The sequence below is a fragment of the Pipra filicauda genome, unplaced genomic scaffold (genome assembly GCF_003945595.2).
Source record: "Pipra filicauda isolate LSUMZ 115617 unplaced genomic scaffold, ASM394559v2 scaffold100_size2392355_pilon, whole genome shotgun sequence".
In the NCBI taxonomy this organism is placed as follows: Eukaryota; Metazoa; Chordata; class Aves; order Passeriformes; family Pipridae; genus Pipra; species Pipra filicauda.
Window position 1 is genome coordinate 150,228 of NW_024103441.1, and position 16,468 is coordinate 166,695.

Here is a 16,468-nt window from a genome sequence, read left to right on the forward strand (position 1 = left end):
AAAATGAGTCAGATGATCCTGGAAGGAGCACTTCCACTTGACAACTCTAGAATTGCTTGTCATTAGGTTTTTCTCTCTCTGTTCCACAAATCCATTTACCTCCCACATTCCTCTTCCAGTCGGTCGTTTCCTATTTGCTTCCTGGCCAATTTACTGCATACTGCACACCCCAATCCAAGTGTTATTTTAATGCTCCTGTCACTCAGCCCACCTGCCAAAGAGCAAGCCCTGCCTAGTTAGACTGACTGGCTTCACCTTTCACATTCTAAAAGCAGAGGTAAATGAGGAGCAGCCTGTTTTACCTATTCCACCTCCCATTCACTGATTAGTTCTTTCAGTTCCAGAGGTTATCTGGACATGCTCCCTCCTCCTGCCATACCACAGCTCTCTAATTATGTGCTTGTTCCAACAAGCTCTCATCTCCTCAAGCTCCAGCATTACCTCATTCCCTCAGCTCAGCCCAGTGTTGGTCTCCTCAGCATCCTCTGTGATGAGGATGCACTAATTCATCTCTAACAGAGCGTTTTTAATTCTCCAGAAGCAGCAAAACCTACAGCCCTCCCAACCTTTTAGTCCTCTGCTGACCTCAGAAACCTCCTCACTTTTATCATTCCAGGGAAGTTTTCAAAAGCAGATATTTGAGACACTAATGTTTTAGGCATTGCTTTTATAAATAAATGAGATATTTAGTGCTACGGGTGTTTTCCCTCAGTGTTACATCTGTGAGTCCAATGAGCTCTATTTGACCATTCATAGTTCCCACAGTGTTTCCATGGGGGAATTTCCCCCAGCACATCCCTGTAACAAAGCACTTCAAAGCACATCTCTGAGCTGCTTATGATTTATAAGCACAGCAAAGCCAAAAAGTCTTTCTGTTTTTCTTTTCTCTTCTGCTTTTCTCTTTCTTTCTGCTTTTCTCTCTCTTTCTGATGACCTAAATCAGCTCCTGATCCAGTTGGTTTGGAACAGACTAATTTACTAGTCATAATTACTCCAGTGAGCTTGGTTCATCCATAAGATCCTGGTGTTATTAATGACTTGGGACCAAAACTTAGGCCTAACAGCAACATTTCCCAAAGCCTACAGCTCATCTCAACTCCCAGGGAAGCCAAGAGGGCTCCAGTGAACAGCAAATGGGGGGGTCACAGATTTGCATTCCCAAACATGCTGTGAAATTATCAATATTTTCTAGGCAAAGGGGAAATCAAACAACTAAAGAAAGCAGCACATAAAGCCACCGAAACAGAGATATCTTAAGAAATAAGGGTAATGAATTCTTGAGAAACAAGGCTAATGAATTTAAAAATAATCCAGAGTAGCTCCACATTAAAATTAAAGAGAGACTCTGAATCAGAAACACCCAAATTGAGATGAAAATGAAGGTTAAGGAGTATAACCAGTGAAACACAGAATGAACACAATCTGCAATTCCCAGCTTCTGTATTACAGATGCTTTCAAATACTTAAATGAAAACTATTAAATCTTCAAAGAGCCAAATGAGCCATAGCATAACTGCTCTGAAATCCAGACATTTTCTCCAGTAGGAATTTCATATCAACTTCTCACTTTATACTATAAAACTATATTAATGTTTAAGTGCCTGTTAAGAAAATCTGGGCTTTAAAACCTTCAGGATCACAGACTCATTTTCGAGACAGACCAATTTTTACCGCAGCTATAAAAGTTAGGAACACTTACACAGAACATTTGTAAATCCCACGTTCATTTTCCAAAGCCAAATTCACTTTTTTTTTTTTTTGGGACGACGCTGGTACATATAAAAAAATTAATTTGCCTTTTAACACAGACTCACAAAAGCCTTGGTGCAGGTACCAAACACACAGTTAGCCAAAGGCTAACTCACCAGGAACTGAAGGGTTTTTTTCAACAAGAATTTCATCTCTCTCTGTTTGCATCACACAATTAATTGGTGGGAAAAGATAACAACCTCACTGACTCCCCATTAGCACTGCAGCTCCTGGGTACTTATGATATGAACAGATTTGAAGGGAAGGTTCTCGTTCCTCTTCATTTAACTGCTCTGCCCATGGAATGCACTTGCCACTCATGGCATTCCTTCCATCGTTCACTCAACCTGCTCATAAATCCCTGCCGGCCAGGCAGGAAGAGCAGGCTTGGTGCTCAACACATTAAGACCATTTCTCTGGTCAGCCCAAGAAAGAGAGAGTTGCACCACAACCCCAGCAGCTCTTTATAATTTCTCTGCTCCCATCAGCACACCCTGCTGCAAAGACAGCCTGGAGGAGCCTCACCTCCTAAACAAATGGATGTGCTCAGCCCAAACTCTGCACATGGCACAGTTCCACCAGCCCCTCACCAACTCCATCCCGTACATCTCCCAGACACTGGTCCCTTTTCCTCCTTGCCAACCCCTGATGGGACTCCCTGCCCAGAATACCCACACGGCTCAGTGTCTGCTGGCCCAGTACACCCACAACTCCCACTGCCCAGCAGGTCCAGCACATCCCACCCTCCTGGAGCACCCAGATGTTCCCGCTGCCTGCTGTCCAAGGCACCCCTGCCCTCCATCCCCTTCACATCCCGGTGCCCTTCTCCCGCGCATGCCAATGGTTCCTGCGAATATCTCCCAACGCCCGCAGGCTCCGGGTACCCCCCGTAACCCCAAAGCCCCCCTCCCGCAGCGCCGGCCCCGCGCTCAGCACCGCGGAGAGCTCCGCGCCGGGCGGGGTCCGGCTGCGCCCGCGGCAGCAGCACCGCGGAGAGCTCCGGATCCCCCAAAGCCCCGGAGCGCACGGGGGTCCCGGGCGTGTGTCCCCACCCCGGGTGTGTGTCCCATCCTGGGTGTGTGTCCCCATCCCCGGGCGTGTGTCCCCATCCTGGGTGTGTGTCCCCACCCCGGGCGTGTGTCCCCATCCTGGGTGTGTGTCCCCATCCTGGGTGCGTGTCCCCACCCCGGACAGTGCCTGTCCCCGGGCCGTGTCTCCCTCCCTCGCTGTCCCCGCGCTGCGCCCCGAACCTGTCGTCGCTCTGGAAGGACTGGTCCCCCAGCAGCAGATCTCGGAAGCGGTACCGGGGCGGCAGGGGCAGCACCTCGGACTCCAGCTCCGTCATCTTCAGGGCGGCGATGTCCAGAATGACCCCGCTCTTGCGGCTCCCGCCGCCGTCCCCGCCGCCGCAGCCGCCGGGCGACGAGAGCCTGCGGGAGACAAGGGGGTAGCGGTAGGTGGGGGGCCGAGAGGGGAGCCCTGCCCTGCCCTGCCCGCCCCCGCCGCCCGCCCCGGCACCTCCCCCGGGGCCGGCCCCGCGCCTCCCGCACCCCGCACGCACCGCGCCCCGCACCGCCGGCCGCGATTACATTGCGGGGCAGGCGGCCGTGCCCCCCCTGCAGAGCGCTCCCCCCGGGGGCATTGGGGGGTCGGGGCTCAGGCCGGGGGCCGGCGGGGTGGGCAGGGCGCGGAGCGCGGTCCCGCGGAGCGCCCCGCAGGGCAGCGCCGGGCACAGGACATTTGCTGCTCAGCAGGCGAGCGACGGAGAGCAAGAGGAGCCAATGGAAAAGCCCAATCGCCGGGAGGAAATAAAACTGCTCGCAAGATAATCTACAGCTGCCAGCCGAGCCCGGATCCACCCCCCAGCCTCCCCCCGCGACCAAAAGCAGGGATGGGAGGCAGACGAGGCGATGGCTCCACAGCCCTGCTGGAAGCAGAAGCACAACCTCCTCCCTGGACTGCTGGCACTTAAATCATCCCAACAACCCCAGGATTAAATGAGAAACCACGAACACTGATGACTCAGTTGTCTGTCCAGCTGCCAAGTGCCGTGGCCAGAAGGATCTGTCACCCATCCCTCGGCTGCCCATGTCTCTGGTCCAGGGATGGGGGAGCACAGTGCCCAGGAGACACCCAAGGTGGTGGCTCAAAGACAGCTCTGCCTGGCACACACAAAGGAGATGGACCTCAACCAGCTCTCAAACTGCCCTTTCAGAGGGTTAAAGGCTTTCTTTGGTCTCCTTTTTTCAAACCCCCTTTACCAACCAAAACGTGGGTACAACAGTTCTGCCCATGTCAGTTTGAGCTACTAATTACAGCAGACTGGGGTTAGGCTGAAACTTCCCTTCACAGAACCCCAAGGCAACAAAGCCATTCAATGCTGTAAAGCCAGTGCACAGTCACACAGGTCAGGATCACAGCTCCTGATCCCTTCTGTCCTGGCCTCACCAGTGAAATTCATCCATGCCAAGACAGGAACACCGAATTCACAGACCCTTTGTGGAAAGTGGGGAGGTCAGGGAGAGCCTGGAAGAGGAGACATGGTGCCTCTGCAGTGAGCTGATTCTTTGTCCATCACGTGTAACTTCGGGGTGTGAGGCAGCAAAGAGCTTGCAAGGCTCCAGCTCCTGCCTGTTCTACTTCCAAGTATCTCACCCAAAGCCTCTCCAACCCATTCCAACCACCTTCCCACAGCTTTACCTCCAGCACCACACAAGGCAAAAGAGCTCCTGCCAGCTGAATGCTGAACTGAGCAGACGTGGAGGGGTTTGCTGCTGGGCTGCAGGGATGGGATCTGAGGCTCCTCAGATCTTCTTCTACCTTTAACAACTCAAACTCCTGCAACTCAGCTCCCAGCTGACCAGATTCCAAAGCCCTGCTCAGCTGTTGTTCCCGGGTTTCCGGAAGAGCAATCAGCATGCAAAATTTCTGCTGAACACAGCCCCAGAAGACAACCCAGCTCGCTCTCAGCGCTTCAGATGATTCTCACTGATGTTATTTGCCACTTAATTCCATATCCCCAGAGCTTTCCAGTTCCTTTTAGCTGCCATATGCACCGTGCAGCCAAGGCTCTGTGCTGAGTGATGCATCTGTGCAGGGCCTGGGGCATCAGGGAGGTTATTCTATGGTATTCATTGATCCAAAACTTGGTGTTTGAGATAAATCAAGCCAAACCCCTGTCAGCTCAAGCACTCCCTCTGGATTAACTGATATAAACACCAAAGGTAGCTGACCATCTCCAGCTCACATTGCAAAGGAGGATCTAACATTAAGCACACACAAAAAGAAGCCACAATGAAGTCTTTCCTCTTAAGAGTTTAACTATGATAAATTAGGCCAAAAGCACACTGTTTCTAGGCCACCTCCAAGAAATTCTAGCCCAGCTGAGGTTTCTTGTTGCCGTGAGGCCAGGACAGCATCCTAAAACTGGAATTTCAGGGGGAGAAAAAGTAAATTTTAAAAACCATCCTCTCTCATTAAAATCAGACTTTAAAGTGGGGAGTCAGGTGCCTGACTCCAAATGTGGGCAATTACAATTGTGTTTGAAGGAGACTGTCACACCCAGTGATCTCCACTGATTATGAAGTGCCTGTTCAGAGGAGCAGGTTGTTTCCTTTCCTGCACAGCCATGGACACACTGACTGCCATGTGGAAAGGGCACCTTTACACAGAGCTACCACCCTGTCTGACACTCCCACTGTGGGGCCAGGCAGGCAGGTCCACGTTATCTTGGACCCACAGGGAGCTATGGATGCCCACAGCTCTACCCAACCATCCCCTCGGATATCAAACACTCCCCTTTTGGGGTTTGGGTGTGGTTTTTTTCTTTTAAACTCCACATGATTCTTTTCCAGATCAACGAACTCATCTCTCCTGGCCTCAGATCCTGTGTCAGATTCATGAAACAAAGCAAATATTTACCACTGTCCTTTATTAGCGTTTAGAAACTGTAGTAAAATCCAATTATACCAGTATCTCTGGAAACACAATCTCTGCTATTTGCATCTGAGTTTCTTCTCTCATTGGCAGCAGCAGCTACACTTTTAATGTATTTTCATTTATTCTTGCATACAAAATCATTCAGAATTTTAACATTTTGGAACATTTGTTCATTCTGGATGAAGCTTCACTAAGACAAATGCTGCATTCACTTATTTGTTAAGATGCCTTTATCACTTACACAGTGACTTTGAGATATGTTGCACAGCAGAGTCTTAGAAAAAGTGCTCCTGCACCTCACACGGGTCTCCTGACATCAGCACAGAGGATTTACAACCACCCAGAGATCCTGAGCTACAGAAACACCACAGTAACCTGGCTACTTCTTCAAAGCTGTAGTGGTACAAAATAAAAAATTCATGAACAAGCTCATTTATTGCACAGTCTTCAAATACTACTGAAAAAAAAAATAATCCTGAAGTCGTTTATAGCTAAATACAGAACTGCAGCTTTATTTTTATCATCCCTTCCCTTCCTTCCTCCAGAACCCTGTACCACCAAAAAAGCACGCTGTGCTCAGCATATGGGAACCTCAACACTCTTCCACTCTCTCGCTACGACACCGTCTCTCCCCCAGCTTGGCCAACTCCCCAGCAGGCAGGGAGGGGACACCCCACTGGGAACACGGGAACTGGGATCCCACCAGAGCTCCCCGTGGATCTCCCCTCCCACTAAAGCACAGGCAGACCAGTCACCACCCCAGTCTGGCAAACTCTCCCTCCGAGCCCCGGAGATGCTCCAGCCTCGGGTCCCTTCAGTCGGCTCTCGTGTGTGTGGGCTGGTCACAACCACGTTCTTCCCTTGCTCATTCCCCCCGGGACACACAGGGAAGGCTCAGTGCTGACAGCACCGTCCCCTGAGGCTGGAAATGCCACCATGAGACCAGAGACAACCCACCCCCCTGCCTGTGCTGAGCCAGAGCTCTGCCAGAGGCTGTTTGGGTTCCCAGCACAAAAGAGGCAGCTTTGCCTCAGAGGAAAGTCCCCAGGCTGGGAGCCTGTTGTAATGCACTTCAAGATTTCTGTTATTATTTTTGACTGCACATGTCAAAGAAGAGGAAAGACAAAACCAAAGTTCCTCTTCTTCTTTCTTGCACGCCACAAAAGCCGCAGAGCATCCTCCTGCTTCCCACCACAAACCAATCCCAAACCGCCCAGGGTCATCACAGATCCCAAACTCAGATGTTCTGGTACCTGCATGAGGTAACTGCCCACACCTGCCAGGCACCATTGGGAGCTCCAAAGCTCTCAGTGACACCCCTCACTGAAGGCCCTCCCAGAAATGCTCTTCCTCTCCTCCTTCTAAGGGTTGGGGTGTGCAACCAGAACAGTTGAACCTACTTCTGGGGCAAGTTCTTGCATAACTTACAATCCAAACCCCTCCTCTCCCACTCCAAGCTGTAAAAAGCCAGAGGCACAAGGTCCTGCTGGCAGCCATCTGTTCTAACTCCATCCTTTCCCCAGGAGGATGGCCAGGGAGTCTGGATGTGCAGCCAGGAAAGCAAGTACCTCCTGTCCAATGTCAACATCTCCCCCCCCAGGCAAAGCCACTTTTCCTCGAGCTTTGGTACCCAGCACACAACCCAACACCACAGCCAGCTGCTGCTGGGCCTCCTGTCCCCTCTCATGGCATGGAAAGGACAAGCCCTGGCTGAAGCAAGGGTGGAACAAGAGTCAGACCCAGGGAATGACCTTCCTCTCGCTGTCGGCAGCGACACACGACACAATCTGTTGCCAGAGGAGAACGGAGCCTTTTGAGCAACAAACAGGCACTGGTGGGGCAGGAGCCTCCAGCCCACTGTAGGGTGATGGTGCCTAGATTGCACTCAAGGGATGGGATACTGCTCCAGAGGGTTCTTGGAGCCACGCTGCCCCAGGACACCAAGGACCGTGCCATGTCCTCTCCTCCCTGCCACAGAGTTCCACCAGAGTCTGGCCCTGCATCCTAATCCATCCCTGGCAAGCTCAGCTGCCACCAGGCTCTCAGAGCCTCTCCAGGGAACCAAGCCATACAGGAAACTCTGCCCTTTCTTTTTCTACAGTTATTTAAATACATACAATCATCTTGTGTTTGTTTCTCCTCCCACAGTTCTTATGGTTACCAGGTTACAGTTGTTCTCCCCTCTCTTTTCGATTTTGGGGTTTTTTTCCCCTCTGAGTGACATCCCCGTGGGGTCTCCTAATGGCTCCAGTGTGTGGGGAGGCACAGGGCTGGTCTGCAGAGTGGGGCTGGGAGGCAGCACAGCCCCCCCTGACAGGGACACAGGACTGCAGTAGGCCCTGGCACTGCTCCCCTGGCAAGGAGGGGCAGGAGCTGGCACAGCACCACGGCACAGCGGGAGGAGAGGGCACAGAGCACGCAGGGAAGGGGGGCAGGGGGTCTGCACACGTGTGGGCAGGCACACGTGCAGGGCAGGTCCCACCACACACACACTGCCCTTCCCTGGACACCAACTCAGCAGCTGCCAGGGCAGGATCTCCCTGCAGGGACACCCCAAGGAAGAGCTGGGGTGCTCATTTCAGGCTCGGAGCTGTGCATGTTCCTCACTCACCTCCCTGCGAGCACCATCCAACATCATTGTTGGCTATGGCTCAGCTGGATGGAGGAAGAGCCCCAGACCCTCATCCCACTGTCCCCTCTCCCTTCCCAGAGGTCACCCAGTGACTCGCTGGCCCCGTTCACAGAGCTGGGGTTACTTGTACAATGGCCATGGATTAAACACTTTTTATATTCAAAGAGATGTGAACAGGCCCATCGTAACATCCAAGTCATTATCTCCAGCTACTCTGAGCAGCTTTGGCCCAAGTCACCTTTTGTGGGTACAACAGCTGTAAAACATATATATATATACACATATATACACATACACACACATATATAAATATACACACACACAGAGTACACGAAGGGCTCAGTCTCTCAGATTAAACTCCTGCAACCAAACATCTCTCTCCACAGTCAGACTTGTCCATGTCAGGAGCTGCCGTTGCCCAAAACTTCTCCAGGACTGCCAAGCCCTGTGACAAATCCACCCATCGCTTCGCTTTCAACCAGCACAGGCAATTTAACACCCCAGGCCTCGCAGAAAAATTAGCATTTTGTGTGTTTCACGTGGAAAATGAACAGGAAGAGTGAGTCAGTGCAAAGCTCCACAAGCCTTTCCCCTGCTGGCAAATGCTATTTTCCAGAAGATAAAAGTAGAAATTGTACCTTCCAGGTCCAGAGCTGTTTTTCTTATTAGACAACCCCATATTAGCAATTCAACCCCACGTCTCCCCGTTCCCTTCTGGCCTGATGCACATGAATGCTTTGTGTGCCAAGGTAAAGCTCAGGGAAGGCAGAGCCCCACTGAGAAGCCTTTTCACTCTTCTTTCATCCCACAGCAGCACAGGGAGCACACGAGTGGCAGAGGCAGCTCGGCTCCCCCCAGTTTTCCATCAGTGCCCTGCCAAGGGGAAGGGATCCAGGAGGAGTGAGCCACAGGCATCCCCTTCCTCCAGAGCATCCTGTCTGGAAGGCCTGGCAGTGCTGGGAGGGTCCCAGCAGAAGCAAAGGCAGACAAGCCACGCTGATGTCCCTGGTGACTGCAGAGCCCAAATAACACCAGGAGAAACGAGGAGAGAAAGCACATCCTACACACCCTTGGCTCCTGGCAGGTGAGGGGATCATTTCCTACTCCCCAAGCCTGGGCTGGGGCCTCCTCATCTTTTCTTGGCAATCCTAAGTGGTACCAAAAGAAAAAGCAGCCTGGAGCAGTGGAAGGTCTGGTGGAAGCAACCTGAGCAATCAGGTCTATGGAAGGTGTCCCTGCCCATGGCAGGGGGTTGGAACTGGATGATCTTTAAGGTCCCTTAAAACCCAAACCATTCTGTGATTGTGTGACCTGCAACCAGTTTATTCTGCCATGTAAATATGCAAAGAGAATGCAAATCAGCTCAGATGATCACTTACAGCACAACACACCAACCCCTGCTTCCCTAATTAGGGCCACCGCTCTGCTCCCCATCCCAGCGTTCTTGGGCAAAGGTCCCCAAGGGTCCCACTCCCACCATCTCATCCCTGAACAGCCTCAGAAGAAGGGACAAACCCAAACCACACTCCCTCAGCTCAGCCAAGGTCACCAACCCTGCCGGGAAACTCCTGACTCGGCCACCTCCGGGCTATTTATGGATTACAACTGAGGCTTATCTTGGTTGTAGGAGGTCTGTGCTGAGGGAGGAGCAGATTTCCCGGAGCATCCAGTCCTTTCCCAGCAAGGACATCCCCCATTTTTGCCTGTCACAGTTGGTGAGGTGGCCTGGGAGCACGTTCAAGTTCATCTAAAAGCAGAATCAAGCCCAGGGCCCAAGGAATGAAGCAACCAGGACTGACACTGCCGGAGAAACGATCCCTCAGAGCGAGGCCCCACCAGTCCCACGGGGATTTCGGAGGCTCTGCACTCCAGACTCCCCAGGGAAACCACCCAGCCTTTAATGACAGGGTGCTGCTGCACACAGGGATAACACCAGCCTCGTGATTCATGCCAACCAACCGTGAGAAATCTTGAACCTAAACAGATTATTAAAATAAAAAGAGAGCAATTCCCCCTGTCACAGCCTCCAGCTCCGCTCCTGGAGCCAACAGCCAACTCTCTACCATCACCTGCTTAAGGAGGGCAACACAATTCCTACAGACACCACAGCCAGTCTCACTCACGGACACCAGGTATGCCCAGCCTCCTCCTCAGCTGTCCCACAGGTCCCTGTTCCAGCAGCTGGGATTGTGAGCAACACCAGGAAGCCAAGTTATAGTTTTCCCACAAGGATTTTGTTTAGTCTCCACAAATCCTAACGCTCCATCACAGCCAGTGCACCCTCGTGCAGGTCACAGCAGCCCTCCTTCCTCCAGTCCAGGAGACAGAAAACCTCACCTCTCCTAAAATGAGGCTTAAAAGCCCTTTGCCCTTTTGTTGTTGGCCAATCTGGCTTTTCCTGGCACTTCCCCTTCCACAGGGAGCTTACCTGGGACCAGTGTCCCCCTCTCCACCTTGGGAACCAGCCAAAACCCACATCTTGGCAGGGGAGCAGTTGCAAGCAGGGCAAAGCTATCTGCTCCCAGCTCTCAGGATGAGCAAGGAGATGCTCTCAAGGCAGAGCTCGTTACTCTCCCGATTCCTCATTCTCAGGAGTGATTGTGATATCCCACAGGACACAATCCTGCCCCTCATCCCAAGCTGTTATATCCTGTACCACATCTGTCAGTGCCCAGGAGCTTCCAGGCTCACATGAAAAAAAAAAGGCTTCAAGATCAAGAAAGTGCTAATCCTTGCTAATAAACTGCTGGGAAAATCCTCCCTGCCACAGCCCCAGGCTGCTCCAAGCAGAGAGGGATGGAGCATGGAAAAGAAACTTCTCCCCATTGCAGACCCCTGCAGAACAGAGAACAGTCCCTGCTACTGAAAGCAGAAAATAATAGAGGGACGTGGGAGGAGGAAGAGTCTTTTCACACTGTTCGAAAATACAAAGTCTACCAGAAATAAACCCCGAGAGGGAGGTTTGTCAACGCACCTGCCGGGCCAGGATGTGATGGGAGATGTCTCCTGGAGCAGGAGACAGGAGACAAACAGAAGGAGAACACTGAAGCAAACATCTGTGGGGTCCCACAAGGCTCTCATGGCTTCAGAAGGGATGGGGATGACTGCAAATTATCCAGGGTGGCCCAACCAGAACCAGACTGTCAACAGTTGCAGGAGGATCGTGTGGCACTGAGCGACCCAATGGTAAAATGTCAGATGAAAATTAGCATCAGTAAATGCCAAACTAATCCAACAGGAGAGAGGGAAATCAGCTTCCTGCACAGGCATCAGGAGGTCTGCAAATGAGCACTCAGAAAAGAGCCAAATTCACAGCTAATGCCCCAAAGCCAACAGCTGCAGGGGAGGGCAAAGCCCAGAATGTTTGGGGAAGTTTTTATACTCCAGATAACCCACCATGGAGTCACACACGCTCCTGGCTCCCCTCTTCAGAGATGACAGAGCACAGAAAAGGGCACCAGGGATAACTACAGGTTATAAAGTGGTTTGTACAAGGAGAGGCCCAACAGATCAGGAGGAGTCTTTAGCTGGAAGGAGACATGATGAAAGGCAGATAAAATCAGAGCAGGGACCAGGGAGCAAACACATCACAGGAACTGCAGGAGCCCAGGGAGATCACAGGGCAGCAAGCTCAAAGGGAAAGCAGCATGTTTTGCCACAGAGCAGCTGCATCAAAGAAGTCACAGCCTCCTATGGAGGTAGAAAGTGCCAACAGGATCAAGAGGATGTGGGTGAATCCCAGGACATCCGTCCAGGTGGTCAAAGCACAGCCACTGGGTACAACCTCCAGCCCAGGATCCCCACGACAGGCTGCAGCAGCACAGCCCTGGGAAAGACCTTCCACTATCCCAGGTTGCTCCAAGCCCTGTCCAACCCAGCCTTGGACACTCCCAGGGATGGGGCAGCCACAGCTTCTCTGGGCAACCTGTGCCAGGGCCTCACCACCCTCACAGCCAAAATTCCTTCCCAATACCTGATCCAAACCTTTCCTCTTGCAGTTTCTGTCACCAGCCACTTTGGAAGGACACCAGGCCAGAGGCACCTGAGCTCAGACGTGGCTCCTGGCCTGTTTTTATTCATGAGAAGGAATGAATGAGATGTCCCACACTCCAGCCCAGCCTGGCAGGGATGCAAGAGAAACCTTAACAGGCTCCAAAACAAATTGCGTGCAGCACTTGGGAACCAGGCGTGGGGGTCAGGGAGAGGTCGCTGGAGGAGAATTGGGAGGATTCAAATAGATGCTGTAAATATTTTTGCAGAGCAGAAAGAGCCCTGAGCACAGGCAATGACCTATTTTGCTGTTCCCCAGCGAAGGGTGACCCGGCCGTGCCAGAACCCAAGGGCAGTTGCTAAGGAGGACACTCAGCACGTCAGGGGGGCCTTCGGTAAACTTGGTTTTGGGGGTCCCAAAACTCTTCCCACTGACCCAGGTGTGCTGGCAGGTGCTCTCCTGAAGCATTCCAGAGCCACACGCTTCCCTTTCCTAACTGTCTGAGGAAAACAAGGGCAGAATTCCTTCTTTTCTCTGCTACATAAACACTCTGAAAACACGGGGTGTTTGGCCCTGTAGTTTTTATGGCTCCCTACTGCAATTCCTCCCGGAACAGCAAGGCCAGGATCCCCATGGGCAGCCAAAGTAACAGTTGTTGCAATCCACGAGGCTGACTTTTTGGAAGCTGATAAATGTCCAAGCCAGTAATCCTGCCTGGAGGAACTGGTTATTAATTAGCTACACAGTCTGGTTCAGTGCAAGCTCTGCCAAAGAAGCATCTTTCCACTCATTTCCAGAAAATGGAAAACTTGAGAGACAACAACAGGCTGTCACTGCAGGGACCATCGCTGTGCTAAACTGAGACAGTTCCTTGGATACATCTAAAGATTAGCAGGAGAAGCCATGGGAGAGCCATCCCAGGCCTGGATCAGTGCTCACACTGAGCAAGAATCCCACTTAACCAACGCTTTTTCCTTTCTTTCTGCCTTTGGACTCAGGCAGAGGCTTTGGCCAGAGCAGCAGAAGGTGCCTCTGGGCATTTTTAACCTTGCTGCCACTGCTCCAAATCTTGCTGTTGATTTTTAGGGCCAAAAGACCTTTTCTGGTTGCCCAGCCAGGTGGGACTGAGGACAGACCCCACCGTAGCACAGCCCCTGTCAAACCAAGGCCCTGCCAAACCCAGCTGGCATTCCAAAGGCACATCCCGACCTTCCAGGCCAGTGGTGCTCATGGGTTGTTTACAAATATTGCTCTCAGATGTTTACACACACATCTCCACACTCAGGCAACTGAGAAGACGGAATTTCTCTCCAACAGCTTTTCAGACACCTCTAGACCTGCTGAGGGAGGGGATAACCGAGGCTTCCATTTATTTCAGCCCAGCTGAAGGTTCAGTGAACGTGTCCTACACCTTTGCTAATCAGATATGCTCTGGTTTTCACATCCTTCACGCACACCCCTGGTGTCTGGCTGCTGCTCTCCAGCCCCCAACCTCAGCTTCTCAGGAGCTTGCCCTGGAGCTGCTGGGATCCACCTCCCCTCCGTGTCCCACTCCCAATCCCAGCACACGGTACCCGGATCCTGGGCACAGCTGTTTGCTCCCAGCACAAACGGCACCACAGAGCCTGAGCCGAGCGGTGCAGCCCAGGCAGAGCTTTAAGAAACGTTCAGAAGAGACGCGACAAAAGCCACATACGTGTGATTCCAGCCCGTGATCCTCCTAAGCAGCTGCTCCAGGCAGCACCGCGGGTGCCGCCCTCTCCCCTCTTTTCCTTCCCGAGCGAGCCATGGCAGCGGGAGGCAGCCGATGGAAAAGCCACGGCTCCTCCGGCCCGGCCCTGCCTCTCCCGCCGGCCCCCGGACTCGTGCGGGATATTTTTGTGTGAGTCCTTCCATCTGGCCGCTCATCCATCACGGCTGGTGCCCAGAGTGCCCTTACATGGGCAAGGCAAAGGAAATCCTATGTTCTCCTAAGTGACAGCCTGGCTCCTCGTACAAACATTTACCCAGATTTCCCATGAGGTAGGAAAGTAAAAATTAGGCTATTTGTACCCTCTGGGTGCCAGAAATGTGTATTTGCTCTCCAAACAAACTTTCAAGTGCTTTCACAGTTAACCCCTTGCTTTCTATCTGGAAGGGACTTTCAGGACTGTTGTCCCCTTATAAAGAGGGCCAGGAGGAAGCTCACAGATGTTTACACACGCACATCTCCATGCTCAGGCAACTGAAAACACAGGATTTCTCTTTAACAGCTTTTCAGACACCTCTAGATTTGCTAAGTGAGGGGATAATCGAGGCTTCCATTTATTTCAGCCCAGCTGAAGTCCCCTGAACATTCAGCAGAAGGTTCAGTGACCACGTTCTACGTCTTTGCTGCTCGGACATAAGTCTGTTTTTCACATCCTTCACCCACACCTCTGGTGACAGGTCTGTTTGTCTGCCATCACACCCACAGCTGTGCCTGGGAGCACAGAGAGGAGACAAAACAAGGAGACATCACAAGGACTCCTGAGCCCTGATCTGCCCTGGGGACTGTGCACTTCTCAGACACAAACCCCACACCAGACACGGCCCTTTCCAGGTGAAACCCGTGGGCAACCAGGCAGAGGCTGAGCAACAGCAGGTTGTTAGGTGTGGGTGATGACACTGATGTGCACCCCCCTGTCCAGGCTGCAGAAGAGGAAGCCAAGCAGCAGATTAGCCAGGGGGCCCCTGGGATCATCTAATGGGGGAAACAGTGATTATTTCTCTGCCTGCTCCTGCCCTTTCTCTTTAGCCTGTTTACAATCATTTTCTGCTTCTTCTTCTTCAGCTGAACAGCTCTGAAAAAGTACATTAGAGACCAGGATGCTCCGAGCTGGAGCTGGGGAAATGCTGAGCCCTGAGGGCTCCAACCAGCTTGTTTAATATCTCCAGAAGGGCAGGCAAGACAAGCCGTGGAAAGCAATGGCATTTCAACCTCCCCGGAGCCTGAGGGGGTTAGAAACACATCAAGCTGTATAATCATAATTATGAAACAAAGCTCCTCTATTCAGACTGAAAGAGACAGGCAGGAGGACCTTTGAACAAGGATTTTGTTGGGCTTTAGATGAGGATAAATGACTCTGGGCAGGGCTGAGCGTAATGAGGAGCAATTCATCATCATCCTGTAACGCTGGAGTGGGAACCCTCCGCGAGCTGTCGTCTCCAGCCTGATCCCTGATCTTCCCCCACACGCAGACACGCTCCACAACCTCCTCCAGGGTGTCATTTCTGCAAACACAGCGAGCACAGCTGCAAAATGAGGCAGCTTTGGGGAAGGCACTGTGCTCTGCAGCCACCCTGGCGTGCCCAAGGCAACCCAACGGGGTGCTCAGGAGTCAGGGGGTCCTGGGGCACTGCAGTCCTTGGACACACTGGGCATTGTGCCTCTGACAAAGGGGACAGCAGGGGCAATCATGAGGGACTTAATCCCAAAAACCAATATTCAAGGACTTTGCTAATTACCCAGTCAGTGGCAATGTACTGAGAGTTAAAGAGCTTGCCAAACACACTATTCCTTCTTTTTCCATCTAGGGTTTTAGGAATAAAAGATTGTTACCCTAAATCACAGTGAGCAGATGCCAATGTAGAAAACCCCAGCTGAGCAGCCCAGGGAACAAATCCAGCCAAGGTCCTCATCTGCCAAGCATGAATTGATATACACACACTTCACTTGCTCATTTGAGCTGACATTTGAAGAGTGTGACAGTCATAAGGACCGCACTAGAAAATTTAATCGGAACGATGATAATATAAAGGATTTATGAGGAAAAGCTGGGATACTTCAGCAATGAGCACTCGTTCCCATGTGAGAAGCAGCTGCTGTTGCCGGGCACAAGAGGAGCAGAGTCCCTGTGATGCCCTCGAGCAGCTCTTCCCCTCCACACCGCAGCCCCTCCCTCAGACTGGACATTGTAACTCTGGCACAAAAAACAGCCCAAAGCCTGAGCAGGGGCTGTGATGCAGCTATGGAAATGTAGGGGTTTGCCTGCGTGTATTTTCATCCCTTGACTTTGGCGTGGCTTCAGGGCTCAGCCAAACCCTGCCCGACCCACACGCCCCGGAGCACGGCTCGACGGAAGGGCAGCATCCACCCTCTCCCAAAGAAAGATGTGACTGGGAACTGCTCGGGGGTC

The 16,468-nt window shown here is 52.2% G+C and overlaps 1 protein-coding gene across 1 annotated transcript in view; it reads right to left on the bottom strand.

Annotated features, from left to right (window-relative positions):
* The window catches only part of KCNT1 (potassium sodium-activated channel subfamily T member 1), a 78,397-nt gene that overhangs the window by 61,408 nt on the left and 521 nt on the right, over positions 1 to 16,468 (bottom strand). Inside the window, exon 2 of the mRNA XM_039379358.1 lies at positions 3,000 to 3,179. Coding sequence (XP_039235292.1) covers positions 3,000 to 3,179 — 180 coding nt within the window. The remainder of the gene's footprint in view (positions 1 to 2,999; positions 3,180 to 16,468) is intronic.